Here is a 17,779-nt window from a genome sequence, read left to right on the forward strand (position 1 = left end):
AATAGGCTTGGGAAGTCCATGCACATTAGGCCCAAGATAAACAGTTGGTGGAGTCTGAGTTGTGGAGCTCCTACCTGCTTCAACCCTGCATGCCTTTCCTTTGAATTTCATCCCTTTGCCACCTTTCACTACAAGTTTCTCCTTATGTTTGCCACCTTTTGCAATTGGTGTTTCAAATGGTGGGGTGACATGATCAATCCTGTTTGGCCAAGCTGGCCATTCTATTTCAGCTAACACAGTCACCTCAGGCCAAGCAACCTCACTAACACTCTGTGCATTCCCCACCTCACTTTCATGTCTAGTTGGAGTCTGTTCAGGCAAATCCATTTCAATGATACAGTCTGGAGGGTCATCAACCTCATCATCAGCAGCATTACCATCTTCTTGATGAGTTGAGTGGTCCACATGTTTGCAACATACCTGGACCCATCTGTTTTAGCTGGAATATTTTATCAAAATTCAACGAGGCAAACATAAACCAGGGACATGGTGGCTTGCATGCTGCCCTCAGCCTCTTCCTATCAGACAACACAAATCTCACCATTCTTCCTTCCTTGTAACTTTGTTTGGTGATTGCTTCCCTGCATTCAAGGTGATCCTTGAAGATCATTACAACCTCCCATTGAGGGTCATCACAGTCCTTGTAGACAGGCCACTTAATCTTCATCATCCCTGAAACCTCCTCGGCAAATATTTCCTCAAAAAAAATCTCCAAAGAGTCAGAATCTGAGGTATCAACAAGGCCAGCTTCAGAGTCAGATTTGTCCTCACTTATGTCATCATAATTGGTCAATCCAAGATGATTATGAAGCTTCCCTACCCACTCTGCTGCAGAATCCACATTTTCTGAAAAAAGCTGATCATCAACCTCACCAAATGAGTACTCGCTGTCCGAGAAATGATAATCTTCATCTAGCTCTTCAAGGTCAAGAAATTCATTGGTGTCTGCATTAAACTCCTCAGGGTGCACATTGTGGTAATGCTCAGCAGTTATCTCTAACTCAGTGTAGTGCTCCACGTATATATCAATACTAAAGTTGTTCTCTTTTCCAAACCCAATCATCCTCAGGCAGTCACTCTCATTCTGCAGTAGCTTCATACCAGCATCCATTGGCATTGTAGGTACCCTATAATACATAGTTTTCATGCCACTATACCCCAGTCCATCAACTTTCTCATGTATATCATCATAACTTAAATCATTTATTACCCAGAAATCATACACAGTAAGCTGGCCCCCTACATATTTAGTGTGTGGAAACCACTTCATCATCCCTCCATGATACAATCTAACACTTAGCATATTATCATCAAGCCTAGATTTCAGTCAAAATTAGGCACAAAAGCACAGTAAGTGAAAATAATTCATCTTCAAAGTTGTCACTACATAAACATAGAATAAATACTAAGCTTAACATACTAGGTTCACGCGCAAGTGCATACTTATTTAGACACTGTACAACTAACATTGAAATGCAGATGTGAAGATGTAACTAACCATATGGAGGAGAATCAGTCTGGTCTGCAGGTCGAACCACCATTGAGGGTTGAATAATCCTTCCATTCATCTCTTCCATTGCATTTAACAAGCTCTCTCCCTCTGTTTTAGCTCTCTCTTTGTTTTGTAAAACAAAATGTTCAGATCCGCTATTCAGTTTCGATCCCAACTATGCTTCACTTTAAATCACAAACCTTATGTACACTCTAACCACTGAGCTTTGTTTTCAATCTGAGCGTACACTGTACACTTGCTTCAAATCTTCTCAGCCACCCGCAACTGAGCTACACAGCCTCGGTAAACCCATGGTTCTAGCGACTGTGTTCGTTTTTGAATAGCTTAATGGTGAGCCTATCGAATTTTTTAGTTTAGAAGCTTCCGTGTACAAACCAGCAAACTTGGATGGTTATTTTAAATTTAACCCATAATTAAATAATGACATGCCCCTTGGTGATTAGTGTGTGTAATTACATTAAGTCAACCATAAGTAGCTACATGTATTATGACGGTAAATATAATACGGTGTCTTTAGTGATTGTTAAATCAATCTATCAGTTGCTGTATTTGCTTATACAGCGGAAAGATATGAATCCTTGTAGTTACGCTAACAATTACAAGGAAAATTATGATGGGTTGTCTCAGCATCATCTTCTTTAGAACTGTGGGTGGTGACTGTATATATTTGATCTAAACCTAATCCACTAAATCAAAGGCAACTTCTTTTCTATTTTCTAGATGAGTTGTAACTACCTCAGCACTGATGTATATTGCATTATGATGCATACGAATTCCAGTCTCCATCGACTCTAAAGTATTGATTCAAAGAATTCCAGAAGCACCAGAAATGCTGAAAGAAGCACTATTTATTAATCCACCCATAACATTGAGCAAAGAAAGGGTCAAATTCTCATCAGAATATTATGAATCCTAGCGTAATGAGCTTAGCTGTGTACGATTGACAGAAATTCGGAACGTAAATTGGGCTTAAGAGTGGAGATTTAATCATGGACAAATAAGAAACATAGTTTAAACTCAAACTTTGCTCATGCCCAACTGCCCAAGTCATGTAGTTGGACTTCAAGAACATCTTTTCACATATGAGCCTCGCAGAAGACTGAGGTATTCCTTTTCTTTGTAAAAGAAATAAGAGATATTATATTGTGTCTGTCATGTCTAAACAAAGAAATAAATCTAAAATAATAATTTACAGATATGTTCCTCTGGAAAGACTCAAATTTTGCAAGAAATAATGAGTTACATAGTCGAATAAAACTAACTATATAACTGTTAGTTGAAAAACTAGCACACCAGCCTGAAATTGCAACTCAACTTGATTTTAAACAATAGTATTGGTATTAATAATTATTTCTGCTGGTATTCAGAACATACAATTCCATGAGAAGATAATAATATTTAGTCAAGATTGTTATTATGAAACTTTGAGATTTTGAACACAAATAATCATTCAATTATACAAGCAGATACATTTGCAAGCTAAGAAAAAATGTGCAGATAAACTGAGACTATGCTAAGTATAAATATTAGCCATCGCGGAAGATCAGCAATAGATGACGATGATGATCAAAACTATATTAGAGATATATAGTTACCAAAATTCGCCATCCTCTCCATACTCCCTTTCTCTCTGTTCATTGTAATCACCACTCCAATGAGAACCACTGTAATGTTCTCTCTTGTGTCTCTTATGCCGGCTATCATATTCTGCTGGATGCTGGTCAATCTATAAAAAGACAGATTAAATATGTTTCGACTTCTTAAGTACATTTCATAGGGGTAATGATGATGAACACACTATACAAATTACAATACCTGCTTTGATTTTTTGCTGCTATGTCTGTAAGAACTTTTCGACCGATCTCTATCTTTTTCATCAAAACTCAAATCATCAGCAGAATTTGAATGCCGCTTTCTATGTTTTCTGTCTCTTCCTGACCTTCTATTTTCTTCTAAACCATGGGAACCTTCTCTGTCAGCTTTTTCACTGTCTGACCCATCATTCTTATCTCTGTCTTTCACTTTTCCTCTCTCCTTGTCCCGTCTCTCTTTCGCCTTCCTCTTCTCTCTGTCCTTTATATCCTTATCCTTTCTGTCCTGCAAAGACGCAAAACACCCAAGCACCATAACTCTATATAATTATCCTTAATCTACATTACCAAAAGGATACAAAGAATTTGATATATGTAAATCGATAAAATCTTGTAATAAATGAAAATCATCAGATTGGGACTTATGTTATGTTCCTGAGTTTTTTTTATGACAGAAAAGAAAAGAAACTGAATACTTTATAATCCTTGACGTGTTCCTGAGTGATATTTTGACAATGAAAGGAAAAGAAACCTGCATACTTGGAAAGAAATCTCTTATATATTCGTCATAAAAAGTTTCTCCCCACTTCTGGAAAGATTTGGAGAGAAGAAAATAACCTATTTTCTATTTTTTTTTTCTCTTCTTTCTTAAACTCGGGAACACAGCGTTAGGCTGTTACTAGCTAATTTTCACCATTTAACATTGTTCCATAAAGATGTAATCTGAACTTGTAGCTATTACAGAAAACATCATACAAAACTAAAAAAGAAGTTATCATGAATTGGACATCTATCTCATATTATTACACCCCCCCCCCCCCCCCCCCCCCCCCCAAAAAGCCAATTGTAAGAATTCAGATATCCTTTATAGACAACATACATCAAGCAAAGATTATGAAATATATATACCTTTTCCTCCTTCCGTTTCCGCTCTTTCTCTCTAGCCTTTTCTTTAAGTTCTAATACGTAATTCTCAAAGGTTTCCCGTAAGAAGCTTTCCTCTCTCTTAAATCTACACAGAGAGCAAGCAATTCTATAATAGAAATATATAAGGAACAAAGGACACACATATTAGCAAACACTGGCAGACGTTGTCCAATTTGGATTTCAGGCCACTAGAAAGATGTGGAGTGTTTCTTAAACTTTAAAAACAGTCAAAATCTAATCAATATATATGCCATTGTTCCATAGAGAACAATCTTATATGGAGTCCTGTAAAGAACCATTTGATTCTACTTTAAAATCTCATAAATAATAAAAATAATTAATCATACTTACATATAAAATTTGTATCTAATACAAAATACTAATCATACATAACATGCCCCAAACAATTATTCTTTCAACTTAAGCGAAATTTTTGATTTTCAATTTTGGTTCTACTGCAGAACCACTTTAGAATATGGTTCTACGGTACAGCCGATTTGGATATTATGATTACTTTCAACAATTTTTAAGAGGAAAATGACGAAACTTTATTTTTCGTTTCATAAATTCAATATTTGATGAATAATGAGATTGAGAAATGTATTTTATCAGTACATATAGGTGTTCTCTGTTGGACTCTGTATAAGGTGGTTTTCCATGGTGTGGCACATGCAAAAAATGTCGTGTCTATGTATTATACTTTCAAATTATTTTTGAACATACACAACGATCCTCAAATTCTATTATAATTCAGGGTTCTGCAACAGAACCTTAGTGGTTCGAAAGTTCTATTTTAAGGAATAGTTCTCTCTTGAGCGCGACCCTATACATATATATATAATAAAATTATGTATTAAATATCAAAAACTTTTACAAGCATAGGTCTCTTACCGATCTTCAAATGCTGAATTGCAGTCTTCCCATCTAGAAGATGCATTAACTTCCTGTGAAGAAGCAATTTGCACAACAATATGTTATAGACGATTTAGTGAATCAAGTAACGTATACTAAAATGAGGCAAAGATGCTAGGTAATATGAGAGCAGTATACTGCACCTTTAAGCTACACAGAAATACAAAAAAATCATCAGCAAGACGTTTGCGCCGTTTAGCTTCTTTCTCCTCTCTCTCCCTTGCTCTTTCTTGTAATTCATCATAAACAAGCTTAAAAATGCAGCCAACAAAATCATTATGGTTTGAAAGGGCAAAGAGAATCAGGACAATTATATACTCTACAATTTTGGAAAAAGAAAAGAACAAGTTTTACTAGTTAAAGTTGCCTGCAGCATTTAGAATTTGAAAGCAAATAAGAACACTTTGGTAATCAAACAAGACAAATGCATTTAGGTCAATGATTAATAAAAAGAGAATATCCAACATCTCTTTCTTGTAATTCATCATAAACAAGCTGAAAAACGCAGCCAACAAAATCAAAATAGTTTGATAGGGCAAAGAGAATCAGGACAATTATATACTCTACATTTTTTTTTTTTTGGGGGGGGGAACAAGTTTTACTAGTTAAAGTTGCCAGCAGGCACTTAGAATTTGAAAGCAAATAAGACCACTTTGGTAATCAGACAAGACAAATGCATTTAGGTCAATGATGAACAAAAAAAAAATATCCAACATATATTATCTCTCACTTCTTTAGCTTCATTACTGCACCTCTTAAATTCAAGTTTTAGAGATCCAGTAACTACCAAATTGTTAAACCCATCAAAACTTCATCTAATTCCATGTTTAAGGATGACCTACATATATATTGGAAGCTAAATACATCAAGTTTGTGAGGACTCGAGGAGGCATCTATGGGACAAAAAGTGCATGTGAGATTTAAGTCTGGCAATATATATCATCCAATGTGAGTGAAAGGGGAGAGAAGGGAGATTTTAATGTGATTGTGTTTATTGGCAAAGGATATGTACTTCCACGAAACCAATGACTTGGTACAAAACATACCTTCCAGTTAGCATCTGACACCACATGTGAGCCAGTCGTTTCTGCAACCGCATCCTTCAAATTCTCAATCGTCCATGTTGATGTGAGGTTTACCTTGAAACATATAAAGTCGAATATTATTAGAAAAGATCTATGGTAATAACTCTGATAAGACCGTAATGTTAAGACTATACCTTCCCTAACTTCACAGCATCTTTTATACGAGCCTTGTCTTCGAGATACTGCATTGAGAAATATGTCAAGTGAACTGAATGGTTCATATAAAATAAATAACATAAAACTTCATACTACAAACATCATGTAAGTAATGTAGTTACCCTTTTCTAATTCTAGCTTACAGGTGTAGTAAATCTGAGCAACACCTAAATAATATAGCAATTTCATTTTTTTACAGTGCTCCCTTGCAAAAGAGAACAATGATTTGTGATTACAGGTACAAATATTTAATTCAAAATCTTGAGGTAATGTTCTAAGCTCTACAAAAAAAAAATTGTAACCATTTCCATGTTTATTAAGTCTACAATTGGGTGAGGTACAAGAATATTTATTACGTAAAAGAGTACACAAAAGGTTAAGGCAGAGCGTTATACCATCAGTTTAATATATAGTTTTCCCCAGAACTTATATTATCCATGAGAGAGGCCGGAAATAAAGACTAGTCACAACTCTATTCAGCCACTGCAGAAGAAATATGAAAATCACCTGTTTTTCTAATTCCTCGGCAACATCTTCAAACAGATCTTTTGGTGTTGCACCAGAGGTGTTTGACGAGACAGCTAGATATGCAGGTAATTCTTTAACCTGAAAGGGTCATAACATAAGTCATATAAAATTCTGTAGAGCCGAAGAGAGAAACATTTCAGACATATTTCAAGAAGAAATAGGTTTATGGGATCAAATTACTAACCTTCATGCAGTAGTCTCTCCAGTGCGTATTTACACTAAGCACTCCTGCGGCAATATGATCTTCCATTAACTTGCGAAAATCATCACGATTTCTTCGTTCAGCTTTTCTTGCTTCTTCCTATGTAAGAGACAAACAAAATTAAAAAAGATCCTAAATCATATCTGAAAACATGAGGCTCAAACAAAGATGTATGTTACCATCCGCAATTTTATCTGCTCCTCCTCCTCCTTCTCTAAATCACGCAAATATTCCTGCAAATTAGAAGAATCAACTACACTGAGATATTGCTCGAGGATACCATTTGACAGACATATTTTCCTTCAAATTTATCTTTTAAAATAAAACCATGGGGAACCATTGTACCTGAAAAATTTCTAAACGATCAATCTTTTCAAGTCGTGAACACCTCTCATCAGCCTCCAGACGGTCCTGCACTTTTCTCCACTGGCTGCTTGCCTGAAGAGATCATAGAGCACATTCAGAAAATTATAACAAAAATATTTTAAAAAAAAAAGAACTTTCCAAAGTAATTCAGGACCACGATATAATATACCTTTATAAACTCACAAGATCTCAAGTATTCAATGTATTCCATCCTGTTACGCTTCTGTTCCTCCAATGCCTTTGCTCGTTCCTATTTAATGTCAATGCAAGAGCAATCAGTTGGAAATTTTTACACAAAGACAATAAAAACCTTTTACATCGTTTGTTCATATTATATATAGAGGTAGACCTAGTAAACCAGATAATTAAATGAAAAACTCAAATTCATAAATATATGTATATAGGAGATCTGCATAAAGACTGCAACTCTGCAAAATGCAAGCATTCAATACCCTCCTCTAGGAGGCAATCGAACGTATAAGCGGATAAGCTTAATAACAAAACAAATATTTAAAATAATATAACTGTCAGATATTGCAGGACAATAAGAGCCTCACCTTATTACCCAGTTCCACAAGATAATCCTCATAAAGATTCTCACGGTCTTTGGTTCTTTCAACAGCTTTAAAACGTTCATCTTCTTCAAAAATAGTTATCGCTTTGCTATAAGAAATTGTATCCATCAAATATTAGTAAATAACCAAAAATCTAATATGTCAAGGATCCACTACAGTGATGAAAAGAGTATAATGACAAAAGGTAAGAGACATACCTCCATCTTGTCGATGATGTGAGCTCTTGGGACTCCTTAAGAAGATAATAGCAATAAGGAAAAACACGTAAATAAGAATATAAGTAATACTGCAAGAGACTGGATCATTATAACTACATTAAATTCACAAGAACTGATGAGAAGTCCAGCAAACTTCCACGGCACTTAAACAAAGAAATAATAAATCCACAACCAACTTACTTCTAACATCTTTTTAAAACCTTCTACTACTTTTTTCTGTTTAGCACGCCTCTCTTCTGCTTCTTGCTGCTTCTTTTGCTCCAAGAACTAATTCAAAGTCTAAAGTTACTCAAGACTAGATAAGAAGTATTTACAAATAAATATAATAATCTGAGTATGCACTGAGCCACTGACTAAAAATAGTTGCAATAAATTGTCATGTCAAACTGACCTCGTTAAAAGCTTGCTTCCGCTCCACAAGTGTTTTTAACGCAGCATATCTACTGTCATTAATAATGACCTTCATGGCCTAAAATATGAAGTACAGATGTCAACAACCTGCCTAGTTAAGTACTACAGCTTTCGTATACTATTAACATAATAATTACCTGGTCCCAAGTCGAGTCTGACTCAATATTCGAAGTTTCTAAGAGTGCTATAAATGCTTTTTTTCCCTCCTAGAACAACAAACCAAACAGATCTCGTTAACATATAATCTCTTTATTTTTTTCATTTAAAGTTTAGACAAGAAATAATCTCTTGGGTAGCTAATTTCAGCAAAAGGATAAGGTCAATCATATACCAATTTATTTTCATAAACTACAGGTTCCTGATCAACTGTTCTCTCCTCCAATGCAGTAATACTAGTCTTACTCTCAGTGCTTGTCCCATTCTTCAGTTCCTTCACAACATAAACCATATAAATTTGGTAGCCTATGCTATTATGATTTGGTACTTTGCTGCTAGTCAGCTAAGTGTAAATCTTATAAACCTAATAGACAGGATATATGTATATACCTCTATAGCCCCTACAGAAATTCCACTTGCAGTAGTTAACGCCCCAGCAGAAATTGCATCTGAGTTGCCCCTGAAAATCCAAATGAATATGAATATTAACACCAGCCAGTTTAAAAAATATATTCACAGCAAGCATGATTGGTAGATATAATACATTGAGGTCGTTTCGATATTGGAAACGGCAAGAGGAACTTCAGAGCTTCCTAATGTAGTATCAAGTGTTGGTCCCACATGTAATGGTGTCTGAACTCCAATAGCATTCGTTGTAGCAGATTCTACGCATGCAGATAATGAGGTAACTGCAACAACAGGTGCCACAGGAGTTGTGCTTGTTACTGCCTCGCGAGTGCTATCTGTAATAGGGGAAGACGCTTCTAAAACAGAGACTGAAGCAGGATCATATTCTTGTGTTCCGTTCATAGATTCCTTTGCTATCTTATCACGAGCCAACTGTAAAACAAGGGGAAATTTACTTTATTCAAGCAGAATAGGAGGGAGGGGGAGAGTTCATATGAGCTCGCAAGACTATAAAGGGCAACTGCCAAAACCTTGACTTCATCAGGTATAGTCCAAGTTGATTTCTTAGTGACCCTGTTGTGATAATACCTGCAAAAGGTTAATTCTATGATTTAATATCAGAGCTGATTTTAAATAGTAGCATATCCACCTATCCAAATATTTAAAACTCAACATGTACTATTTTACACACTTTACTCCATTAGGACTCGTAATCTCCCTCCAGTCAGTTGATGCATCTGCCCTCTGTATCGTAATATATAACTAAATAAGTAGAAATTAAGGAAGATATATTTTCTGCAGATAAGGAATGTCAGATCTGCCTTCTGGCTAACAGTTGAGTAATTAAATCAAATAGGCAACAAGTAAAAAAAAGGCATTCAAATTGTGTGCAGGGATTTGTACATGCACAGTTATACTTGTTTGATAAGAGATGTCAAGGATGAACCATATCACTCAATTGTAAGGACATATAGACATACTATTAAATTCAAACAATGATACAGTTATCTGGAGATTGAAATACATACGGAAGATTATAACTCACCTCAGTTTCTGTCATCAATTCCAATGGTTTCTCCCAAGTAGACACCCTTGTCCTCTTGTTGTAATAAAATCTTAAAGACGTAGATAAAGAAATGCTTAATTATATTAAACACATCGGAGTAAACCAAAAAAAATAAAACATATCTTAAACAAGCTCCAAATCTAGATTCTACGCATCCACAAGCAGGACCATCACATCGTCATGTGGAGGCCACCAGGCCCCCCAATTTTACTTACAGAAATCATCCATACAATAGATGTATTATACTGAATCAGATGTTTACCATCCTGATATCCACAATACCATCAGTCAATGCATTTATGAAACAAGTAGAAAGAAGACAAAAACACTTCATAGAAAAACACACTTCATTGAAAACTAAATCAGATGTTCACCATTCTCATATCCATAATACCATTAGTCAATACATCTACGAAAACAAGTAAAAAGAAGAAAAAACAAACTTCACCGAATATTTTTAAAAATATTTAAACTAGACAAGTAATGGAGAATATCTATGCTTTGGTTCAGTCGTTTCAGATTGATTAGTTAAGCAAATAATAAACATTACGAGAACACTAACCTTCTTCCTCTACGAGTATGCTCAATCCAATCTGATTGTGTATTATCAGTAGAACAATGATTTCCAGTTGCCTGAACAGAGAACGCATACATGTAACAGATAAGCAGATAACAGAAAAGATTTGACAAAAGATCTTCCCCCTAATATCAATACTAGGCAGTACTGTGAAAACATTTATGGTAGTGAATAAAACCGTAGAATTCTTACAGGAACTTCTGCAGAATGTGGGCGTTGTTCCACCGAATGAGGCATGGGTGTTACAGGTTGTGTGTTGTGGCTCCCTGCCAACCAAGGTTGCCCCCCTGCCGAATAACATGGCATGCTGGTCTGGTGAATCGGCTGGTACTGACCTGTGGCCTGTCCGTTCATTTGTGGCTGGCCTGTGGATGGTATCTAGAATGGAAAGCTTAATGAAGTCAATGCTGCAGATACTTAACAACCGAAATCAATGAAATATGAAGCAAAATAGCAAAGAACTTACAGAGTACGTAGAGGATATAGGCATTCTCGGACCCGCTGACCCAGGCATGTAACCATTAGGAGTCTGACCATTTTGCTGAGGCTGTGGTGAGACAGATATAACAGGCCTGTTTGGTTGAGTATCAGGCGCTGGAATTGGAAGTGGTAGCGGTAGTGGCATAATATGTCCTCCTTGTCCTGGTCTTGACTGCTGCATGATAGCTTGAGGAAACTGGCCTGGCTGTACCACAGAAGGAACTCCAACATTTGTTCCCCCGACAGGCAGAAACTGCTGGGAAGGCACTGGAATATATGGAGCTGGCTGCTGCGGTGGAACAGTAGGTCGGAACTACCACACAAATTCAACCATAATCAATTATCTGTAAATAAATTATATGTTTGAAAAGATAATGTCCAAAAGAACAATACAGATATAGAAAGAAACCCATACTTGCATAGGCATAGGCGGGTGATTAATTTGAGGTGGACCCTGGGGGGGAGCAGTATGTGGACGAAGAGACTTTCCAGAGGAACAGCAAAAATATATATCAATAAGCAAAAATATATCTTGTATGAAATAATAGATGAAGGACTTGACAATAACATTAAAGGGGGTATCAATAATTACGAAAGAATCGAAACCATCTAAATAAGTTAAAATAGCCTGACAGTTAATGTTCAAATCTGTTAAACATATTTGACTATCATTTGATATTTATAACCATCAAATCATTCAAAATTGACACTGAATATTTTGAGACATTATTGCAATACTAACACAAATATACACTTTAAGAATCAGCGCATCACCATTTGCAAAAATTTAATACCAATTTGTTTAGAAATTATAATTTCCATTGTCTTTGCAAGTAAGTCATACAAAATTTTCATCAAAAAGATAAACATAAGTTATGAAGACAAAATAAAGTAAAGATCGTGTCCCATTGTTTAGCAGATGAGGAAGGCATATGTGGATCCCTTGTCTAGCGAATTAAAATGATACAATGTCTCCACTCTCCACGCATTAACAAGAACAATTAAATAAATGTACAGTCATACAAGACAAATAGTTAGGCGGTCCAGTCAACATGACCTACTCCAAAACTCGCACCAGTAATTATTTGATGTTCCACTATAGGGTTTTATCAGAACAGAGAACATATAGAGAGCCAAAACTTTCAGCAGGAAACAAAATGCTTCCCATGGAAACAAACGCATAACACTTCATCCACTAGGAAAAAACTCTCTCGACCTCGATTCTAACCCTCACAACTTCCTATGTGTTTCGACAGTCAAACTACAAAGTAATGTTAAGTGTATACCTTAAAAAGCTTTTCTACTGTAATTTATTTATACAAATTACGCAACACATAGTTTGATAACAGGATCACACTGCACAATAAAACAATACTGAATCGGCTATGGTAATCCGAAGGACTGAAAGGTCCTCCAAAGACCGAGCACTAGATTATGGACCCTAAACAGCTACAAGAAACACTTCTTTTACAATCTAACTATCATACATTTCCATGTGTAGGCAACAAATATCTATATAGTTCATACTATGAGCATATAAGTTACCCAACCAGAGCTTACATTAATTCATAAACTAGAAATATCAAAGGATCAGTTTTGAAAACTACCTGCATCCCATTAAACTGTGAATTGTTGGCCATTAAATTAAGATGATCTGAAACAAGAAAAAAGAGGGAGCACATTAGAGGAAAGACATTCATAGTGTCTAGAAGTACTACCAAGAAGATAAAAAAGCCACACCTATTGCATTATTAGCAGCTTGACACCAAACTCAACATATTGTGCCAAACAAAACCTCAATTGAATACCAGTGAAGCAAGAGAACAGAACACATCTAATAAGAATGGATAATACCACACGTCTAATAATATTTAGCTAAAACCAATATTCAAAGACCGTCGTGTTTGTTAAACTGAAAAAAAGCTCTTTAACATCAGGTAAATCAAGAATCAAATGTAGCCACATAAACAACAAAAAGAGAAGTCAATTAAGCCTCAAAAAGAAGAAGTAATGCACAACCGAGTAAACTTGAAGTACAAGCAAATAAGTACATGTGGTACTGCCGAGTGCTGTGCCTTAAATAAGTTGAATATATCGTTTAAAGCTTTACATATGAACTCAGACCAAAGCTCGTACAACAAGAATAAAACAATTTTAATACACTAGAGACGAAATATTACCTTTCATACCTGACATAAAATTGTGATATAATATATGCATAGAAGTAGTACCACAGATCGACGAATCAAATCACCAAGTTTCTCACAGATATGAAAATATTAACCATACCTTAATATGCATGAAACCAATCAATAGTTGTTGAAAACTAGATGAATGATAAATGTAAAAGAATTCTTTTAACCCGCTAATAATGTTTTCCATTTACTTGCGTCTCATATTAAAAATCAAAATCTTATGTACCCATAAAATTGTCATCACATAGCGACACATTCCCCGATTTAGTCTAACAAAAAAAAAACTTAAATCAATTTACTTTTGGAATAAATTTTTAGCCCCAAATTTCAGAAGAGAATTCAGTCATGGGTAAAATTATAAAATCTTTAAACCCCGGCCGCCGCACACAAAAAGAATCTTGAAAAAAAAAATCAATTCCTATGCACTAGATAGAATTTTAATATTTAAATTTCACCAAATTGTTTCTTGCACAACCTAAGTCCAAAATTATCATAACCCAGTCTCCACATAACTGTCTCGTGACAAATTAATATCACAAACACAGATATAAATCCAAATTCCTAATGCCCAAAAACTCAAATTCTGATAAATCAAATACAAAACTACTCAGAATTACTAATCAACACCAAAAGGGTTCTTTGCCAAAGATTTTTCGAATTTCGACATAAACCCAAAATTAAGACCAACACATTTAAAGAAAGCCCACAAAGATAAAACCTTTAGCATCAATTAAACAATTCATCAACAAGAATTATAATGCAAGCAGATAAAATCATAATAAATAATTAAATTATTATAAATTGAATGAGGAGAAGTAAAGATCATGACTTACCATACGATGGAGAAAGAGAGTATATATGTATATGTATATATGTGTCGTATGTATAGGCCAAAGATGTGTATGTGATTCTTCACAAGTACGCACTACTTTGCTGGTTTGTGTTATTGGAGGGTTGAGTTCAGACTTCAGAGGTTGTGTTGGTATATTAGGGAATTATGTCCACACGGTAAAAACAAATATATATCAGATATTAATTTTTAATATGCTTACCTAGTCATACTTAGTATAAAAGGTAAAAATTAGTAAAATTAGAATTATTTGCTATCAGTTTTAAGTTTGTGATATTTTCTAAATTATGGAATATGTATATCATAAATTATAGAAATACAATTTATTGTTAGTGTTTTAGAAAAATATATTATTTTTTAATAAATGTGATTGTTAGTGTTAAATAACAAACACCGCATATGTTGCTAAAAACGTTATTTTCAAATTTATGAGTTATACACCAAAACCCGACGTGTCACAACAGTTCGTGTTAAGCCTCCCTCCTGAGCAAATAAATTACCTAGCTTCGAATCCGAACTTAACTCTGAACCGACCTCCTCCTCATTTATATAAATAAATTACCTAGTTTCGATTTTCGAACCCCAGCTTAACTCCGAACCTACCTCCTCCTCATTTATATAAAAAAATTTCATTGGCAAAAATTGAACCCAAGACCTCTCTAATTCATGTGCACCACTTAGACCACTTGAGCTACACAAGCAATCAACATGTTATTCAAAAGTATTAACCACATACATTAAAACTGTTGTATTTATATTTTTTTTCATTATCTTATTTATTTAAGATAAGTTAGTATTTCAGCTAAGTCTTATGTATTGTTTACCTGATAGATTAATATCAATAAACTAATTATTTACATAAATAAGTTTAAAATTGAAAAAAATTGAATAATAGGGCTCGAATCATGATTCCACTTTCTAAAAATGGATATAATTCATATCCGAATATAAATGAACAAATTCAAATCTAACTATATAGTTTAAACTAGTACCAATAAAATATTATAGAAATTTTAGATAATGAATGTGAGAAATAAGCTCAAAACTAAGATTTCGGTGAGCATCTCTGAAACAAAAAGTTGACAGGCTTTTGATATGGGTCTGAAATTGGCCCTAAAAATTATTGGGTAATTTTTAGCCCGGGTCTGATTAAAGGCCAGAATATAAGGCCCGGATTCTGGGTTTATCACCCAAAATTCGTGGCTAGCAGGTTGAGGTTATAAAAAAGCCCGTTGGGCATCCATGTTTGAGAAACATGGGCTGCCCAAACTCAAGGCACGAGCCCCCAGCCCGGTCAGGGCCCAGAACTCGAATCCTAGTCCTACTAGGAGTCTGACTGACGAGTCCAGGACTTCGAGAGTCCTACAAGAACTCTGAATTTCGTGGATAACTATCTAGAGTCCTAGATAACCTCCAGTAGCTCAAGATAAGGATCAGAGATCAGTCCTATCCTATCTCTGACTCAAACACCTATTTCTACTAGGACTCTAACACCAGGGATCCTACTTCTAATCAGTCTCTAACCCTGAGACATCTATATAAAGGGCTCTACCCCTCCAAAATAGAACTACGTTTTTTGACTTGATTCTTCACCCCGCTGAAGATACGTAGGCACCTCGTGAGGACCCGTCTGAGTTCCGACTCGCGAGATCAGTCAAAAAGCACAAAGCTCACCCCTCGATTTTTGATCCATAACATTTGGCGCCGTCTGTGGGAAGAAGACAACAACCATGGTGTCCACCAGATTACGCTCAGAAATTCATGCACCTTCAAACGGAGACAACACCGCAACCCAGGATCCACCCTTGTCTCAGGTCACCGCTGGAACCTCGAATCCCGTCACCACCACACCACCAGTCACGTTGACCCTTGCTAGCAGTGGCACAACCACCGCTGCTCAAACCTCGATTCCTATGATTTTTGGCACGCTGCCCCCTCTGACTAATGTTGTGGCCACAGCCACTGATCATGGGACTCATTACTCTACCGTTGTGACAACCACAAGAGGACCAACAGATGAGTATATAGTTTATACGGACGACTCTTCTGAAGATTCGGAGAGGGACTATGATATTCCCCCACGAAGGAGGAGAGACGGAAACCAGAGCCGAGGCTCCCAGCACAACACTAGGCCGAATAACTCCGAGTCCCGTCGACCCACGGACCAGGAGTACGAAGCCAGGATTCGAGCTTATGAACAGGAGATAGCTCAGTTGAGAAGAGACAGGGCGGCACACCAGACCAGGCAGCCACCACCCGAACCTCGGCAACCAACTGAAAACCCTCAGAACGCAGGTATGAATAGAATTCACTTGTTGGCTGCAGGTGATCCAGATAACCCGATCCCCCCATTCACCGAGGAGATCATGGCAGCAAGGATTTCTCGAAAGTTCAAGTTGCCCACAATTAAGGCGTATGATGGAACGGGTGACCCCGCGAATCATGTACGAACTTTCATGAATGCATTGCTGTTGCAACCAGTCACGGAGGCCATCAAGTGTCGAGCCTTCCCCCAAACCTTGAGCGGGATGGCTCAGCACTGGTATAGTCGACTACCCCCTAACTCTATATCCTCGTTTGGAGATTTGAGCCGAGCTTTCATAGGGCAGTTTATTGGGAGCAAGACCCACGCTAAGAGTTCAGCCTCGTTGATGAACCTTCATCAAGGCAGGAACGAATCCCTCAGAGACTATATGAATAGGTTCACTAAGGAGGCGCTCAAGGTCCCGGATTTAGACCAGAAAGTAGCCATGATTGCCCTACAGCAAGGAACCACGGATGATAATTTCCGCCGATCACTAGCCAAGAGGGCCCCTGAAAATATGAATGAGCTCCAGGAGAGGGCCGGGAAGTATATCAAGGCTGAGGAAAGCCTGAAGAAATCTCAGAATAACCAGGGACCGACCCCGAACCCAAAGAAACGTGGAAACGACACCGAGTACAACGCGGATAATAAGTATTCAAAGACAGGGGATGGTGATAAGTCCCCCACCAAAAAGAAAGCAGGACCGAGGTTCACTGAGTATGCAAGGCTGAATGCCCCTAGGAGTCAGATCCTGATGGAAATTGAGAAAGATGAAAGTGTTCGATGGCCGAAGCCTATCAGGACTGACCCCGAAAAGAGAAACAAGGACTTGTACTGCAGGTTTCATAAAGATACAGGACATAAGACCGATGATTGTCGGCAGTTGAAGGATGAGATCGAGTTTTTGATCCGAAAAGGCAAGCTGTCCAGGTATACTAGGGATACGGACAAGAATCCCCGTGACAATGATAACCGTGGAAGAGACAACGATGATAGGAATAAGAGAAACCAGCCTAGAGGGCCTGTGATCAATGTAAT

The 17,779-nt window shown here is 36.6% G+C and overlaps 2 protein-coding genes across 3 annotated transcripts; both read right to left on the reverse strand.

The window, feature by feature from the left end:
• Window positions 1-232: 232 nt before the first annotated feature.
• LOC108198939 (uncharacterized) lies at window positions 233-1,587 on the reverse strand. The gene is made up of 2 exons (XM_017366713.2): window positions 1,499-1,587; window positions 233-1,316 (listed from the first exon to the last, which is right to left on the reverse strand). Exon 2 carries the CDS (start codon window positions 1,301-1,303, stop codon window positions 374-376), a length of 930 nt encoding a protein of 309 aa, XP_017222202.1. The 5' UTR covers window positions 1,304-1,316; window positions 1,499-1,587; the 3' UTR covers window positions 233-373.
• Window positions 1,588-2,828: 1,241 nt separating this feature from the next.
• LOC108199549 (pre-mRNA-processing protein 40A) lies at window positions 2,829-14,575 on the reverse strand. 2 transcript variants are annotated; one of them, XM_017367413.2, is made up of 29 exons: window positions 14,420-14,575; window positions 12,999-13,045; window positions 11,807-11,875; window positions 11,378-11,704; window positions 11,104-11,289; window positions 10,897-10,967; window positions 10,314-10,383; window positions 9,960-10,012; window positions 9,799-9,856; window positions 9,405-9,700; window positions 9,251-9,320; window positions 9,036-9,134; window positions 8,842-8,910; window positions 8,685-8,762; window positions 8,474-8,560; window positions 8,273-8,307; window positions 8,058-8,163; window positions 7,670-7,750; window positions 7,480-7,572; window positions 7,314-7,367; window positions 7,117-7,233; window positions 6,912-7,010; window positions 6,383-6,430; window positions 6,210-6,302; window positions 5,307-5,414; window positions 5,143-5,195; window positions 4,234-4,336; window positions 3,329-3,610; window positions 2,829-3,239 (listed from the first exon to the last, which is right to left on the reverse strand). In XM_017367413.2, exons 2-29 carry the CDS (start codon window positions 13,029-13,031, stop codon window positions 3,105-3,107), a joined length of 2,973 nt encoding a protein of 990 aa, XP_017222902.1. In that variant the 5' UTR covers window positions 13,032-13,045; window positions 14,420-14,575; the 3' UTR covers window positions 2,829-3,104. The 2 variants fall into 2 exon arrangements, with proteins under 2 accessions (XP_017222902.1, XP_017222903.1); XM_017367414.2 differs by lacking the exon at window positions 14,420-14,575 and adding an exon at window positions 13,132-13,258 and having other exon boundaries at window positions 2,895-3,239.
• Between the last annotated feature and the right edge of the window lie 3,204 nt (window positions 14,576-17,779).

This window comes from Daucus carota, chromosome 9 (genome assembly GCF_001625215.2).
Source record: "Daucus carota subsp. sativus chromosome 9, DH1 v3.0, whole genome shotgun sequence".
In the NCBI taxonomy this organism is placed as follows: Eukaryota; Viridiplantae; Streptophyta; class Magnoliopsida; order Apiales; family Apiaceae; genus Daucus; species Daucus carota.

Excerpts from the sequence above, each read along its gene's own strand:
- LOC108198939 (XM_017366713.2), bottom strand. The coding sequence starts at position 1,303 with ATGCTAAGTGTTAGATTGTATCATGGAGGGATGATGAAGTGGTTTCCA.
- LOC108199549 (XM_017367413.2), bottom strand. The coding sequence starts at position 13,031 with ATGGCCAACAATTCACAGTTTAATGGGATGCAG. Across the intron at positions 9,701-9,798 it reads CTATACCTGATGAAGTCAAG|TTGGCTCGTGATAAGATAGC; the intron begins GTTTTGGCAGTT and ends CTTGTTTTACAG. Across the intron at positions 3,611-4,233 it reads GGAAACGGAAGGAGGAAAAG|GACAGAAAGGATAAGGATAT; the intron begins GTATATATATTT and ends GCGTCTTTGCAG.